Source organism: Pinus tabuliformis, chromosome Q (assembly GCF_031772625.1).
Source record: "Pinus tabuliformis cultivar Carrire ecotype Pingquan chromosome Q, CPIR1, whole genome shotgun sequence".
NCBI classification, from domain to species: Eukaryota; Viridiplantae; Streptophyta; class Pinopsida; order Pinales; family Pinaceae; genus Pinus; species Pinus tabuliformis.
This window is the reverse complement of record NC_142296.1, coordinates 263,202,092-263,219,269: the sequence shown is the minus strand read 5'-3', so window position 1 is coordinate 263,219,269 and position 17,178 is coordinate 263,202,092. Positions and strand designations below refer to the sequence as shown.

Below are 17,178 nucleotides of genomic sequence, written 5' to 3'. Positions count from 1 at the left end.
TTTTACCGTCATTTGAATAAATAAAATTCTGTGTTATTTCATTTATTTTAATATACAGGCCATATATAAAAAATTATAAATTATGATAACAAATTTTTAAAATAAATTATATTTAAATAAAATATAAATAAATAAATTCTTTTATGTGGTTCACGAAAAAGCATCAAAAGTAAATTGAGTAGAATATTCTTAACTTTAGATTTATTATTACAGTTCAATATTAATATTAATTTATTTTAAAGTCGAAAACGTAAACGAAATGGACACAGTGAACCGGACTTCAATGACTTCTGAGTTCAGATTTGAAATCGATTGGGTTTCACTCTCTAGGCAAAAATTTCAGTAAACATGACTTATTCGCATTGACTACTGTGGTGAAAAAACTGCTTTTAATTGCCAAACACACAGAAAACAACCTGCATTCTGGAGGACCGGGCCTGAATATCAGTTTTGCAGAGAGATAATATTTATTTAATTTATTTTTCTTCATTAGTTTGTTGATTGTTTTTTCATTAGTGGATTAGTTGATATTTCAAATTTTTTTCTAAAGTTTTTATTGCTTAATTAAAAACTAACTCGCATCAATTTTGGTGTGAAACAGAGCGGTGGAAAAGGCTTAGAAAAGCTTGGGAAGAAAGGGTATGTACATTTTGCATATCTAGGCAGTGGAATTGGAAAAGCATTTTATTTTGGAATGTGATGCATTCAAAGACATCAGAGAAAGTTATGAGAATATGTTAGCATAGTATGTTGACATTGTCTTTTCAGTGAGGGGATTGTTGGAAGGTTAGGCCAACTCATCATCAATTTGAATAATAAAAAGATTGAATTGCAAAAAGTTAAAAAATAAAAACTGATGATCTCATAAACTATTTTTAGTAACTTGGACTTCAAAATATCATTTCATTTCATTTCATATTCTAAAATAAAATATTGTTTTTTATTTTTATAACTAAAGATATCTCCATAACATACATAATCGTGTATGAGTAAATTTTTTTATTCAACTAAAAATATTGTACCTGGAGTAACCCTCGGGTATATAATCTTGTCCAGAATGAGATCGGATTAAAGACTAAACCTCTCAATCTAATTATTGGACCACAACCTCAAAACTATTTCTTCAAAATACCAATACCATTTCCCTACCAACTACAGCCCGGTCTGTATCACCAAACCCCAAAACATAACCAAGCACAGCAACCCACCAAGGAATGTCGCACGCACCGCTCTCGTCACTATCCACGCGCCCCCGAGACTCTCTAGCTCGGCGGTTGCATACCAAAAAAGTCCAGCGCATTGGCTAGATACAGAGTAAAGCATAAAGAGCGACAAGGCAGTTTTCCGTTTTCCCTTGATGATGCGTCTCCTCTTTCGCAGGGCAGCTGGGCTGTAATATTGCTCCTGCAACACAGATGTAACGCCGCCCAGGTACGCAATCATGTTTATATACACAAGGACACAGAAGAAGAAGGCGAGTATTGGAAATGAACTGAAAAGAAACTCTCTTGAATTCACATATTTATCGAATCCCACGCTGCACATAACCAGGATGAAGGCCAATATGTAGACCGTGGTATGGGCCAAGACGACTATAAAAAACCAGAGGAGAGTTGCTGCCAGGGGCTTCCAAATCCTGGTAACGACGGTCAAAGTGTCCGCAAAGGAAACTTCGTTGGCCGTGTGGATGGAGGCCGCCGTGTACATGACCGCCGCAGTGGACAGCATCCAAAATTCATAAACTCCGTTCGCCATCGGGAGCCGTTGAGAGCCCCTCGATTCCAGGGTTACCGACTCGACCGGTTTAGTGATCATATAGAAGAATTCGTGATCGGATTTATAAAGCACCAGAGGGCCGGGCATCAGGCATAGCACCAGAGTTGCAAAAGCCAGAGGGAGAAGCAGAGTGAAAGCGAGAGCGCCCACTAGGTCACGGCGGGAGGAGCAGAAAAGGGTATTGAAGGGCTCTTCCTCGACGCCCAGTAACTGGAGCTCCTCTTCCCCTCTCTCCATGGCTTTTGCTTTGACGGCGGATATCTATCCGAAATCCTGAACCCTCAAAAAATTGTTGCCCTGCCTGCCCCTGATTTTGCTAAATCAACTTCTCTGGTGACCTGATGGATTATTTTATGGGTGATTAAATGATCAAGCAACAGGGTAGGCTTGGTCAACCTTGCGTCCGTGTGGATGGGATGACTGTACATCTTCAGTTTTTGGCATTTTTAACTTGTCCTAGGAGCACTAAAGGTAGAATCATTTATTGTTTATGAAAATTTCAATTTTCATTGACCTGACCCACCATTGTTTGTCTGCACTTATTTGTCTATGTTAGGGTGTGAATTTTTTACGGAGTAGGTGGGCTTAATCTAATATAGTTTGTGAAATCTCAAATCTACATAACACCTATTTTGTATTATTCTTTCAGTTTTTGGAATTTTTGGGTGGTTTGCATAATTCTAAAATATTTGACCTGAGTTGTTTTTAGTAAGATTTTTTTGGAAGTTTTTCTTGTGATTTTTTTAGTTTAATTTTTCTAAAATCCGATAGGAATTTATTGAAATTACAAGCTTGATGGATAACCAGCAGAATCAAAGTGCCCTAATCCATATTTATAGTCAAAAAACCAGTTTAAATAACACACTCAGTTACTTTATTTATGTAGATCTCTTGATTGTAGATCTAGGAAATATTTTGGAATCTGATAAAATAGCAAATAATTAACTTCTTTGTTGTTTATTGGATTATATATTATATTCATGGAATTGCAATTAGAAAAAAATAGTAGGTGTTTATTTTGGAATAGGATTTTTGAAATTTTTAATTTAGTTTAATCTAATTATTAATAATTATTAAGTGAATTTGAATTTCATTGAATATCAATAAGAAAGAATTAATAATAGTAAAGATAGAAAATTAAGATCTACTTTTCTTGTAGCTTTTTAATTTAATTAAAAAATTGTCATATTCAAGTGTGTCAAATAAAAAATTGTCATATTCAAGTGTGTCAAATTGTATTGACATTTGCTTTTAACATATCTTTGGATAGTAAAATAATAATAAGTTAATAATAAGAATCCAAAGGTATATTAAAAACAAATAAAAATCAAATTTAAATTGTATTGACATTTGCTTTTAATATATCTTTGGATAGTAAAATAATAATAAGTTAATAATAAGAATCCAAAGGTATATTAAAAACAAATAAAAATCAAATTTAAATTGTATTGACATTTGCTTTTAATATATCTTTGGATAGTAAAATAATAATAAGTTAATAATAAGAATCCAAAGGTATATTAAAAACAAAAAAAAATCAAATTTAGCACACTTGTACATAACAATTTTTTAATTAAATTAAAAAGCAAGAAGGGAGATAAACCTTTATATTTATATATAAATCACAGAAGCCACGGAACCAAGAGTACTTCCCCGTATTTCATGTTCATGGATAGTAAACCAAGTAAACTTTCGATATTGATTTGCACAAACCTGTAATTAGCAACAAGTAACAACAATATAAAAAACTTCAAGTTTGATTTTATATAGTTAAATTAACATTAAGACTTTTTTTGATAGATATATGTTTAACTCATATATTATCTATTTTTATAATTAATTCTAATAATAATAATAAATATAATAAAATTATAAATTAGATATTTTTTAATATAAATTATATCATGAAATACAAATCAATGTATATTAACATTTATCAACTATATAATTTATATAACTATATTAATTTCCTCATAAATTCGACTTATTAAATCTATTTTATTATTTTAATTACTCTTTAAAACTCTTTTATAATTATAAATGTACCCCTATCTATAGTCTATATTTATTTCCAATACATTTTATTAATTCTTTAAAAATTACCCTCTCTATAATTCATAGTTTTTATTTTTGTTTCTTATTATTTATAAAGGGTACACTTCTCCGTTACCCAATACAAACCACAAACCGACACTTCTGTCTTTGTCTTCTGCTCATGTAGTCATTGCCAATAGCACAATAGTTGGGTTACGGAATTCAAATTTTTCACTATATTCCCAAAAAGGAACAACTAAACATTATTTTTAATATGATAACTAATAATTAAAGGGTTACATCTTTTTGTTTATTAGTTTATGATTGGAAAACCAAATCAGTGATAATGGGGGTATAATTTTTGTCCATATTACTAAATCGTCAAAAATAATGTTGTAAAATAAGTTATACATTTTTTTTATTAAGAGAATTGTTATTATGCCTCTATTTATGTCCAGTTTAATGGGTAGATTTATTATTCAATAAAAATAATGGAAATAAAACAAAAGAATTTAAATATGAACATCTTAACCCAAGGGGCAATTCATTGAATTTTTTTTTTAATTTTCCATTTTTTTTCAAAGTCTCCAAAATACATGTTTGCAATTTTTTGAGCTAGTAAAGACATCTTGTTGTTTACTTTTTAATTGTAGTTAGAGGGCATCAATGCAAAGTAGAATTTTTTTGTTGAATTTTATTTCTCTTCATCAATGCTTTTCCCATAAATGCCTTTACTTGCTAGTAAAGATAAACTATGTGGAGATATTTGTTGTATCGGCTTTGATTGGTACTAGTATCAAGCACCCAGTGTCTCATGTTGTCCTCAAACTCCTCATTTTGAGAGAATTGTTTTTCCACTTTGGCTTTTGTTTCAATGATATCTATTTCATCCTTGCAAGTCTATTCCCAATAGATTTCTGTTAACTTCTTTGCATTCAATTGCGCCTGAATTCATGAATGACTCGATGTGCATGTCAACCACAATGACCCTTACCATTTCTAATACAAGGCATGGGTGGAAGCAGACACATAGCAAGAATCAAGAGGCAGTGCAACCAAGGGGGAAGAACCACCAAGGGTTGACAAAGAAACTATACTTTCATAGATATAGGTGCAAGGTGAACACAAGAAGCCAATAAAGACAACTGACCTCTAAATCATCGGGAGGGAAGACACTAGGATGATAAGCTAATGCTCCTAAGGGGAAGGGGTTATAGAAGTACAAGAAATAGACCAACTTTTCATAGAAATGGATAGAAAGTAAATTCGAGGAGTCGACCAAGAATATTGACCTGTTGAAGGAGTAGGAAGGAAGAGACTAGGAAGGTAGGATGATTGTCTTAGACTAGAGATAAAGAGACCAAGAAGAAATCCAAAACAAGAAAATATACCAGAGTGAGTCAATGATTTTTGTTTACCCAAAATACCAAGGGCAATGGAGGGTGAGCCAAGGGATCATGTTCCTTTATGCAAGTGAAACTAGGAACCATGTTGAGCACCATTATGGATGAGTGAGGAAGTGAGGGAAGCTTATAATCATAAGACAATTTGGGAGGAAATGATGATCACAAAGGCATTAAAACATGTATATCCCTTGTTAAAACCTATGTATACTCCATGTAGATTATAGTGTAATTAAATACTACCTACCCAAGCTTCGAGGTGTGTGTATAGGACCAATGTAACTACCATTTTTGCTACACCCCGTAATTATAAATGTCCCTGTGTGAATTTTTGGGATGTATGTAAAATTGATTAAAAACCAATATACAATTGATTGAAAGAAGGGACATGAATCCAGAGTTATGGCAAGAAGGTTGTAGAGATTTTTGGTACTATTGGTGGTGTGTCATGAGCATCCCACACCCACCTCATTTAGTTCTATTACATATCATGTTGGCTATGGTGTTGCCTATGCAAACAAACATTAAAGTTTCGTGATGACCACCATGGGTGTCGGATAATGCCCGTCTATATTCTCTCCTCATGGACCAAGATAGGCAGAAGTCATCTCAAGAGGAAAAAATTATAAGGGTCAATGGTTGCAATGGAATATGACAGAATAGACAAGAGACAAGAGAGAAGGGAACACATGGATATGAACAGAAGATGCAAATGAGTTTATGCAATGGACAACAAAAAAGAAAAGTGTGTGGGAGAGGAGAGAGTTCTAGGAGTAGCGAAGAAGACTGGATTGGATTGTCCTTGAGCTAGTGCTTGATGATTTGGGGTGTCATTCTCTATCTTGTGATGAAGAAGACCCTCGACAGTGTGCATGAGCCTGAATGGCTAGTGGGAGGCTCAATGGAGAATTGCACCACATAGTGTTTTTTGAACAAGATGATAAAATATTAAGTGCTTGTTAAGCAAGCTAATAAACCACTTAGTTCTTGCTAAATAAGCTAATAAAACCACTCAATTTCTTTCCATATGGTTGATCACCACTTAAAAGGATAAAATGGGCCACTATGGTGCTTGTTATAAGAGTTGATCAACCACCAAGACAGTGGAATGTAAGCCCCTACAGTGCTTTCCATGAAAACAAGGCTAATAAACCACCTAGATAGTTGATTCAATCTCCTATAACTGAGAAATACTCTAGTTGGTCCTTGGGTGAATCCCTATGACTGATATTAAAGAGAATTAGAGAGACACTATGGTGCTTACTTCCAGAGAGTAGTTGATAAACCACTTAGACAATGGGATTCCATCTCCTGAGTGTTTGACTAAGCCTTCATGTGAAATTTCCCTTGAGCAAGAATCCCCTTAAAATTTGGATCTGGCTTGGTTGTGGTCATCTAAAGAGATATTGCATTGTAGCTTTCCTATTGTTGGGTGGAGAGTTCAAGTCACTCCTTCAATCGCCAGTCATTTCAATATATTCAGATGATTATAAAGTTGTACATATTTGGATTGTTGCTTGTGAGAGCCTTTTTCTATGAATGAATGTTACAATGATTATGCATATTTATGTGTGGGTGTTTGAAATTTGTTATTGCATTCACTGCTAGCTATCTTGAATATTGTGGATTTACTAACTAGTAGCGCCAAGGAGCTGCTATAAGTTATCTGTATGCTTGGGGTGAAGTGTCCACATGGTTGTATTTTTAGGTTCAAATCTTGTGAAATTCATGTAAACTATAGATTTATTCGAGTTACTTGTTACTATTGCTTGGATTGCAATTGCACTTGTTTACTCTAAATTCGCCATAACAAGAATTTCTCTATAAACTCCATAAGAGTTATGTGAAGACTTGTTTCACCTGTCAGAGGCCAATGATCAGGCCTCTGTCGTCTCCTACAAGAAATTTGGCATGTGGACTATTACCCCCATGCCTTAAGAAATCCTTAAAACTTCCATAAATTCCTTATTTCTATTGCACTAGAGTAGTCCATATATTAGGGTTCCAAAGCTAGCCTAGAGTGCTCACTTACACATCAGCGCAAATATCATTGAGGGTTGAATATCCCACCTTAGTCATTTTTTTATCTGGTGATCCAGGTATTTAGGTGGACAAAACATAGTTCCTTTGCATTTGGGCCAAATTTCATCTTGGTTGGATCTTTTCATTGAGTGTATTTTCATATATAGTTATTCTGGGTGGGCCTGCCATGGGGTGGTTCTTTTGCATGAGGATCAAATCTCATTTGGACCAAACTTCTCCATCTAGATGTTGTTGCATCCAAGATCTCGTGTATCCATAGGTGAATGAGGTTAAGGATATACAAGACTACCTGAATGCATCTGAGGTTGGATTACATTATAGAAAAGTTGGAGATCTAAGGATCTACGGATTCGGGTGTGGCAAGGGCACACACCTCTTCGATATCCCAGATACACCATAGCTTGAATACCATGTGGTGGGTCATATTTCGTTCAAGAGTCATGTTACATTCCATTAGATCCAGGGATTCAAAGGTCTTAGAGTGATGAAGATTGAAACAATGTTGGAATGCCAAAATGGGCACAAGATAAACCTAGTGGTGAAGTGTCACAAAATACAATAGAGAAGGACCTGGTGGTTCTTACACCCTATGTTGATGTGGCATTTCCATGTGGACCTAAAAGGGGCCACGTGTTTGCACACTAATTACATGGAAGCAAGCCAAGCTGGTGTGGCAGTGCAACGTGGTTGCTACATGGAAACCCAATGTGTATGTGTTTGACTAAGCCTTCATGTGAAATTTCCCTTGAGCAAGAATCCCTTTAAACTTTGGATATGGCTCAAGGGTGTTTAGCTACAAGAGAGATTGCAGTATAGATGGCCTATGGTTGGGTGGAGAGTTGAGATCCCTCCTTCAATTGCCAACCATTTCAGTAAATTTAGATAAGTATAAAGTCATACATATTTGGATTGCAGGTTGTGAGAGCCTTTTTCTATGAATGAATGTTACAATTATTATGCATATTTATGTGTGGGTGCTTGAAAGTTTTTATTAAATTCACTACTAGCTATCTTGAATATTGTGGATTCACTCACTAATAGCACCATGGAGCTACTACCTTGTTCATGATTTATAAGTTATTTATATGCTTAGGGTTGAGTGTCCACATTGTTGTACTTTTAGGTTCAAATCTTGTGAAATTCATGTAAAGTATAGATTTCTTCAAGTTGCTTGTTACTATTCCTTGGATTGTAATTCCACTTATTTACTCAAAATTCACCATAATAGGAATTTCTTGATAAACTCCATAAGATTTATGTGAAGACTTGTTTCACCTATTAGAGGCCAATGATTAGGCATGTATCATCTCCTACAGGAAATTTGGCATTTGTACTATTACTCCCATGCCTTAAGAAATCCCTGAAATTTCCATAAATTCCTTGTTTTTATCAATGTGCTAGAGTAGTCCAAAAATTTGGAATCTAGAGTTAGCTCGGAGTGCTCACTTTCACATCAGCCCAAATATCATCTAGCATTGAATATCCCATCATATTCATTTTTGTTTCCAGTGATCTAGCCATTCGGGTGGAAAAAGCGCAATTCCTTTACATATGGGCCATATTTCATCTCGGTTGGATCTCTTGATCGAGTGTATTTTCATATCTAGTGATTCTAAGTGTGCCTGACATGGGATGGTTCTTTTGTATGAGGATCGAATCTCATTTGGACCAGATTTCCCCATCTGAATGTTGCCGCATCCGGGGTCTAGGGGATCCAGAGGTGAATGAGGTTAAGGATATATAGGACTACCCGAATACATATGATATTGGATTACATTGTAGAAAAGTTGGAGATTCGAGGATCTAGGGATTTGGGTGTGGCAAGGGAACACACCTCTTCAGAGGCCCAAATACATCATAGCTTGAATACCATACGATGGGTCAGATTTTGTTCAAGGGTCGTGTTACATTCCAACAAGTATTGGATCTGGTGATTTGAAGGTCTTGGAGTGATGAATATTGAAACAACATTGGAATGCCAAAATGGGCAAATCCAAACATAGTGGCGAAGTTTCACAAAAGATATTAGAGAAGGAATCAATGTTTCTTACACCCTATATTGATGTGACATTGCCACGTGGCCCTAAAAGGGGCAACATGGAGTCCATGTGGCTAAACATTGAAGACATGGACATGAGCCATGTTGGCGTGGTAGTGCGCTGATCCAGATTTAAACAGGAACGCAATAAAATACAGAGATAACCATAAAGACAGATATGCAGCGGAAATAATACCTCATTTCATTACTGTAAAATACTGAAATATGCTTACAAACAAAAATGGAAATAAACCAGCTAGGGCGATGGTAGCTTATCTCTGAGAAGAGATGTGGTGGCTACATGCCTCTGAACTGTCTTAAAATTAGGCTCGAAGGCCTATTTATTGTTGAGAAACAATGGAAAACCCTTCACATTCCAAAACCTAACCCTAGAAGATGAAACGCCAAATTGTGGGCCCCGTTTTTGGGTAAGTTGGTACATCAACTTCCCAGGGTCGCGAATTGGTCGTACTATCTCCGTTTGACATGCATGATAGCCCGTTGGAAAGATATTTCCGAGGACTATGACGGAAAAGATGATTTTTAGACATAAAAATTGATGGCGGTAGATTTCCCAAAAAAACGTCGTTTAGAGCCTCAAAACGGCTCCGGAAGTTTAGGACCTGAAAAACTGCTAAAAATAGTAAACTGTGCTATAATTAAGGAAACTAAAAAAATCTGTAAGAAGCACTAGAGGGGATCCAAGTGGAATTAGCGGGTGGCCACCAATATCCACCTGGATCATGCGCTAGCTTAACGTGGATGTGACCTAATATGATTGGCTAAACTTCAGAAGGGAATAACTTTGAATCTAGGAGTTTGATTAACATGAAATTTATATTGTTGGAAATCTCTTGATAGGCTAAATGCATTGTTGGCATTTGTTTTGAGGTCTGAAGGCATTTAAAAATTAGGATTTATGTAACCCCATCTCCATAATAAATCTTGGGGGTCGGGTTATATTAATAAGTAGCACTTCCCATAGCCTAAGTCATTAGAGAACTTTTGAGGTCCAAAATGGTCCTCCTAAGAAAAATGTACAACCAAAATAAACTTTATAACAACCAATAAGATTCAAGATAATGATGTCAACCATTGGGGACGATTCACCATTTTTGGGATAAAAAGTAAAAAGATTAAAAAATAATAAAATAATAAAACTATTTTCAACTTATTTCCCTAAGGTTTTACTCAAATATCGAGCAGGAGCACTCATTGGATGAAAAATTTAATTCCTCATCTAAGGAATACCCATGTTGCATACTTTTGATCGACCCTACGACACGAAAAATGAGAAATACATGAAAAACCATTATTTCAATCATGTTTTTCATGTATTTCTTATTTTTCGTGTAGTAGGGTCCACTGAAAGTATGCAACATGGGTACTCCTTGGATGAGGAATCAAATTCTGCAGCCATCAAGTGTTCCGGCTCATAATTTGAGTAAACTCATAGGGAGATAAGTTGAAAATATGAGTTGAAAAAATATTTTTTCTTTTTCCCCTCTAAAATTTGATGATATAATCTAATCTTATTTTATTATTTCCACTACTATTTTATAATTTCCTTAGGGGGGCCATTCTAGACCTCAAAATTTCCCTAATGTGGGATAAGGGGGCGGGAGGGAGTGTTACATAGTGATATCAAAGAAAAATTTCATTGTTGGACCTTTGAGACAAGGTTTAAATTTTGTTACAAAAGTGGAAATAAAGCCCAACTTCAACACTCAGACTTAATGTTCCCTAAAGAAGAAAATTAGGGCTTTGTAACAGAGTGATATTTAAAACAAGGAATTCAATATTAGACCTTTGGAAATAAAATTAGGGTTGGATAAATGGATAGAATTGAAATTTTTATTTTAATTACGAAATATGCGTTGAAGATGTAGATTTACAACTGATGTGGATACTAACCTTGATGAAATTTTAAAGTGATAATTTTTAACAATTGAAGATATTTGGAGCATCTCTCAAGGTATACATAGTCTTGTATGATTATTTGTTTCCAATTAAAGATATCGTACTGGAGCAGCTCTCACATATACATAGCCTTGTCCCAGATTAGACCACATAATCTATAGAGACTTAACCTCCCCACCCAACCATTGTTGGACCACATCGTCAAGACTATACTCCGAAAAAATATTTGTTCAGAGTGCCAGTACCATTTCCCCACAAATTACAACTCGGTATACATCACCAGGCCCCAAAACATAACCAAGCAGAGAAACCCACCAAGGAATGTCCCGCACACCACCCTCGTCACTATCCATGCCCCCCCGAGACTCTCTAGCTTGGCCACTGCATACCAAAAATTCCAGTGTTTTGGCTAAATACGAAGTAAAGAATAGAGAGCGACAAGACGGTTGTCTTCTTTCACTTGATGATGCACCTCTTCTTCCACATAACATCTTTCGCATAGCAGCTGGGCTATAATAATGCTCCTGCAACACAGATGTAACGTTGAATAGGTACGCAATCATGTTTATATACACAAGGACAAAGAAGAAGAAGGCAAGTATTGGAATTGAATTGAAAAGAAACTCTCTTGAATTCACATATTTATCGAATCCCATGCTGCACATAACCAGGATGAAGGCCAATATGCAGATCATGGTATGGGCTAAGACAATTGTAAAAAACCATAGGAGAGTTGTTTCCAGGCGCTTCCAAAACCTGGTAACAGCTGTCCAAGTGTTCGCAAAGGAATCTTTGTTGGTCGTGTGGATGAGGTCGTCGTGTACATCACCGCCACAGTGGAAAACATCCAAAATTCATAAACTTCATTCGCCATCTAGAGTCATTGAGAGCCCCTCGATTGCAAGGTTACTGACTCGACTGGTTTAGTGATCTATAGAAGAAGTTGTGATTGGATTTATAAAGCACAAGAGGGTTGGGCATTAGGCATAGCACCAAATTTTCAAAAGCCAGAGGGAGAAGCAGAATGAAAGCGAGAGTGCGCACTAGGGCATGGCAGGAGCAGAAGAGAAGGGTATCAAAGGCCTCTTCCTCAACGCCAAGTAACTGGAGCTCCTCTTCCCCTCTCTCCATGGCTTTTTCTTTGACAACAGATATCTACTAGAAACCCTGAACCCTCAAAAAATTGTTGCCCTACCTACTCCTAATTTTGCTAAATCAACTTCCCCAGTGACCTGATGGATTATTTTATGGATGATTAAATGATCTAGCAATGGGTTAGGCTTGGTCAACCTTTCTTCTATGTCGATGGGATGACTATACGTCTTCAGTGTTTCACATTTTTAACTTGTTACAAGAGAGCTTAACGTAGAATCATTTATTTTTTATGGAAATTTCACTTTTCATTGACCATTGTTTGTCTGCACTTATTTGTCTGTGTTAGGGTGTCACTTTTTAATGTCGTATATGGGTTTAGTCTAAAATAGTTTGTGAAATCTCAAATCTACATAACACCTATCTTTTATTATTTCAGTTTTTGAACTTTCTGAGTGGTTTGCATAATTCCAAAAATTTTGACATGAAAAGGTGTTTAGTTTATTTATCTATTTATCTTGATCTCTTGATTGTAGATCTAGGAAATATTTTAGAATCTGATAGAACAACAAATACTTCACTTCTTTGTTGTTTATTGGATTATATATGATATTTATGGAATTGCAATCAGAAAAAATAATAAATAATTTAAATAATTAAGACGCGCTTATTTTGGAATAGGATTTTTGAAAATTTTAATTTAGATAATTTAAATAATTAAGACAGGTTTATTTTGGAATAAGACTTTTGAAAATTTTAATTTAGTTTAACTTAATTATTAATAATTATTAAGTGAATTTGAGTTTCACTACATATCAATGAGAAAAAATTAATAATAAAAAAATTAAGGTCTACCTTCTTTGTCGCTTTTTAATTTAATTAAAAATTTGTCTTATTCAAGTGTGTCAACTTTTATTTCCATTTGGTTTTAATATACCTTTGGATTGTAAAATAATAATAAGAGTCGAGTCCAAAGGTATATTAAAACCAAATGGAAATCAAATTTAAAACACTTGAACATAACAATTTTTTAATTTATTTTTAATTAAATTAAAAAGCAAGAAGGAAGGTACACACACACACACATATAGTTTGGAATGAAAGCACGGAAACCATGAGTACTTTAGTACTCCTCATATTTCATGTCCCTGGATAGTAAATCATCAATATTAATTATGGGCAAACCCGTGATTAGCAACAAGTAACAACAACAACAAAGAACTTCAAATTTGATTTTATATAGTTGAACTAACCAGTGAGACTATATATATATATATATATATATGTGTGTGTGTGTGTGTGTGTGTGTGTGTGTGTATGTTTAACTCATATATTATATCTTTCTTATAATTAATAATAATAATAATAATAATAATAATAATTTAAAATAAATTTATGATTTAGATAAAATTTTAATATAAATTTTATCAAATAAATATTTCCATATTTAATATGGATTAATATCTATCAACATTTATCAATCATTTAATTTATATAACTATTTTAATTTTGATCCAATTATAATTTAATCAAAACTATTTTATCTTTTTAACTACTCTTTAAAATTCTTTTATAATTATAAATATATAAATAATATATTTATGTTTATAATTTATATTTATTTCCCATACATTTTGTTATTTCCTTAAAAAAATAACCTCTATATTTCATAGTTTTTATTTTTGTTTCTTATTATTTATAAAAAGTACACTTCTCCGTTAACCAATACAAACCACAAACCAAAACTTCTAGCCTTTGTCTTATGCTCATGTATTTTATGATTGGAAAACCAAATCAGTGATAATGGGGTATAAGTTTTGTCAACTATCAGGAGAGCTCCTAGTCAAGCAAAAGAGAGACTGAAAGCGATTCATCGGATTGACTGACTTGCTTTCCTCCCTGATTGGCTTTATTGCCTGGAATGACTTCCCGAAGGAAAGGACTTAGCGCTGGAAACTCCTAGCTCAACTAGCGCTTAGTCCCTTGCTTGTTGGCTTCGTCGACCAATTCCTTGTGTCGGCTCCGATCCAACTAGTAACAAGATAGATATATCGAATTTGGTGGGCAGAGTTGGGAGAATAAACACCTGGCGACTCGAGAACATGATGCGCTAGCTTTCGATCAGCTAATCGAGATAGGCTGTACTTTTCATTCGATTTGGTTACCACGTGCTTTTCACTTTATGATCATGGTCCCTCAGCTCTAAGAATCTTATCCCTTTTTTGGAACCTTCGCTGGCATAAATCGAAGGAGAGAGAAATCGATTGTTGAGGTTCCGACCTCGAGACCGATAGGGATGGAAGCTAGACCGGGTAGGTAAACGGAGTTTGTATGAGCCGCACAAAATGATATGTTGGAGAATGAATGATTTGAAGATTTGGACTGCTTGCTTCTAATCGTGCATGAAAATTATGACCCGTGAATGATGCCAAGTGAACCTCTCCTTTCATCTTCTTGGTAGGGGCTCGACCATAAGGGAGAGGAAAACGCGACATCCAACAGGCGCAGTATGTTTCCAATAAACTCCCTGGTCAGGAGGGCCTCTCAACGGCTACCTATTCAACGGATCAAATAAGCTCAGGCTGGGACGTAGAAGGCCCTTGGTCTTCCCACCCGGTTGACCCTCGATTAGGGCTCAAAAAACGACCTCAGTATGTCTATTTTGAAGCTGGAGCCGGCGTGTCACATAAGAAAGAACCCCATAATAAGAGCCAAGAACAAACAATATGGGAAGACTAAAATGAATGAAGATCAAACTCACTGTCTGACCCTGCCGGATCACGGAGTACGGACTCCAACTAATCAATGTCGAGGCCAATGAATGAGTGTCGGGGATATTGTGAGCAACCATGCTTCACTCACTCTTATTGATAGAAGGTGTTTAGGATGCTATGCTCCACTCTAGCCCATTTGTTTTGGCCCCCCTGAGTGCTACATGAAATCATCATCCATAAGCACCGGGTTTCTGTTCCTCTCCCTCTCCCTCTCCTCTCCCTTATGGTCGAGCACCTAAAGGTCCTCTCCTTAACAGTCGAGCCTGCTTACGCATCCTTAACAGTCGAGCCCCTGACGGACCTTATGGTCGAGCACCTAAAGGTCCTTATGGTGGAGCCCCTACCGGTCCTCGCCAGCCCATGATTAAGAACAACTTCATGGAAATGTGAATTCGTATATAACATCAAGGCGTCACCCATAAATCCAATATCCATACCGCCAAGGGATTCGATGGGGGTAGGCGAGTTAGCTTTCGAGAATAGCGATAGGTCGTATGAGACGGGAGAAGCAGTAGAAGGTGATAATGGGGTATAAGTTTTGTCCATATTATTAAATTGTAAAAAATAATGCAGTAAAATAAGTTTATAATTTTTTTTATTAGGAGGAAAACTATTAATAAGGTTATATTTATATCTAGTTTAATTGGTAAATTTATTATTCAATGGAAATAAAACAAAAGAACTTAAATATGAACCTATTGAGTTAAGGAAAATTTATTGAATTGTTTTTGAATTCTTTGTTTCTTCCTCAAAGTCTTCGAAGTACATGTTTGCATTTTTTGAGCTAGCAAAGACATCTTGTTGTTCGCTCTTTTAATTATAGTTGGAGGGCATCAATGCAAAGTAGATTCTTTAGTTGAGCTTCACTTGTCTTCACGAACACCTTTCTTATAAATGTCTTTACTTGCTAGTAAAGATCAATTATTTGGAGATATTTGTTCTACCGACCTTGATTAGTACTAGTATCAAACACCCATTGTCCAATGTTTTGCTCGATCATCCTTAAAGAATTATTGGTCCAGTTTGGATTTGTTTTGGTGATATTTCTTTCATCCTTGCAATTCTATTCCCAGTAGTTTTCTATTGAATTATTTTCATTCAATTGCACCGAAATTCATGAATGACTTGATGCACATGTCAACCACAATTACCCTTACCATTTCTAATACAAGGAATGGTTGGAAGAAAACACATAGCAAGAATCAAGAGGTAGTGCAACCAAAGGGGAATAAGCACCAAGGATTGAGGAAGAAACTAGACTTTCATAGATATAGGTGCAAGGTGAACACACGAATCCAATAAAGACAATTGACCTCTAAATCACTAGGATGGAAGACACTAGGATGACAAGTTAATGCTCTTAAGTGTAAGGGGATATATAAGTACAAGAAATAGACCATCTTTTCATAGAAATGGATGGAAAGTAAATGTGAGGAGTTGACTAAGACTATCGACCCATTGAAGGAATAGGAAGGAAGAGACTAAGAAGGTAGGATGATTGTCTTAGACTAGAGAAAAAGAGACTAAGAAGAAAGCCAAAACAAGAAAATATACCAGAGTGGGCTGATGATTTTGTTTACCCATAATACCAAGGGAAGTGGAGGGTGAGTCAAGGGATCGTGCTCCTTTATGCAAGTGAACCTAGCAACCATGTTGAGCACCATTATGGATGAGTGAGGAAATGAGGGAAGCTTATAATCATAAGACAATTTGGGAGGAAATGGTGATCAAAAAGGCATAAAACCATGTATATCTTTTGTTAAAACCTATGTGTACTCCATGTAGATTATAGTGTGATTAAATTCCACCTACCCAAGCTTCGATGTGTGTGTAGAGGGCCAATATAGCTACCATTTTCGCTACACAATGTAATTATAGATTTCCTTATGTGAATTTTTGGGACGTACGTAAAACTAATTAAAAACCAATATACAATCGATTGAAGGAAAGGACATGAATCCAAAATTCTGATAAGAAGGTTATAGAGATTGTTGGCACTATTGGTGGAGTGTTATGAGCAACCCACACCCACCTCATTTATTTCTATTACATATCACCCTTATTATGGTGTTGCTTGCACAAACAAGCATTGAAGTTT

General features: G+C 35.4%; 1 protein-coding gene and 1 pseudogene across 1 annotated transcript; both read right to left on the bottom strand.

Moving 5' to 3' along the window:
• Positions 1–1,039: 1,039 nt before the first annotated feature.
• On the bottom strand, positions 1,040–2,099 carry LOC149219185 (uncharacterized). Its single transcript, XM_089382540.1, has one exon. The coding sequence runs from the start codon at positions 2,011–2,013 to the stop codon at positions 1,153–1,155; it is 861 nt and encodes a 286-aa protein (XP_089238666.1). The 5' UTR covers positions 2,014–2,099; the 3' UTR covers positions 1,040–1,152.
• Positions 2,100–11,473: 9,374 nt separating this feature from the next.
• Positions 11,474–17,178, bottom strand: part of LOC149219184 (uncharacterized) — a 63,424-nt pseudogene continuing 57,719 nt past the window's right edge.

Coding starts and splice junctions, on each gene's coding strand:
- LOC149219185 (XM_089382540.1), bottom strand. CDS start 2,013: ATGGAGAGAGGGGAAGAGGAGCTCCAGTTACTGGGCGTCGAGGAAGAG.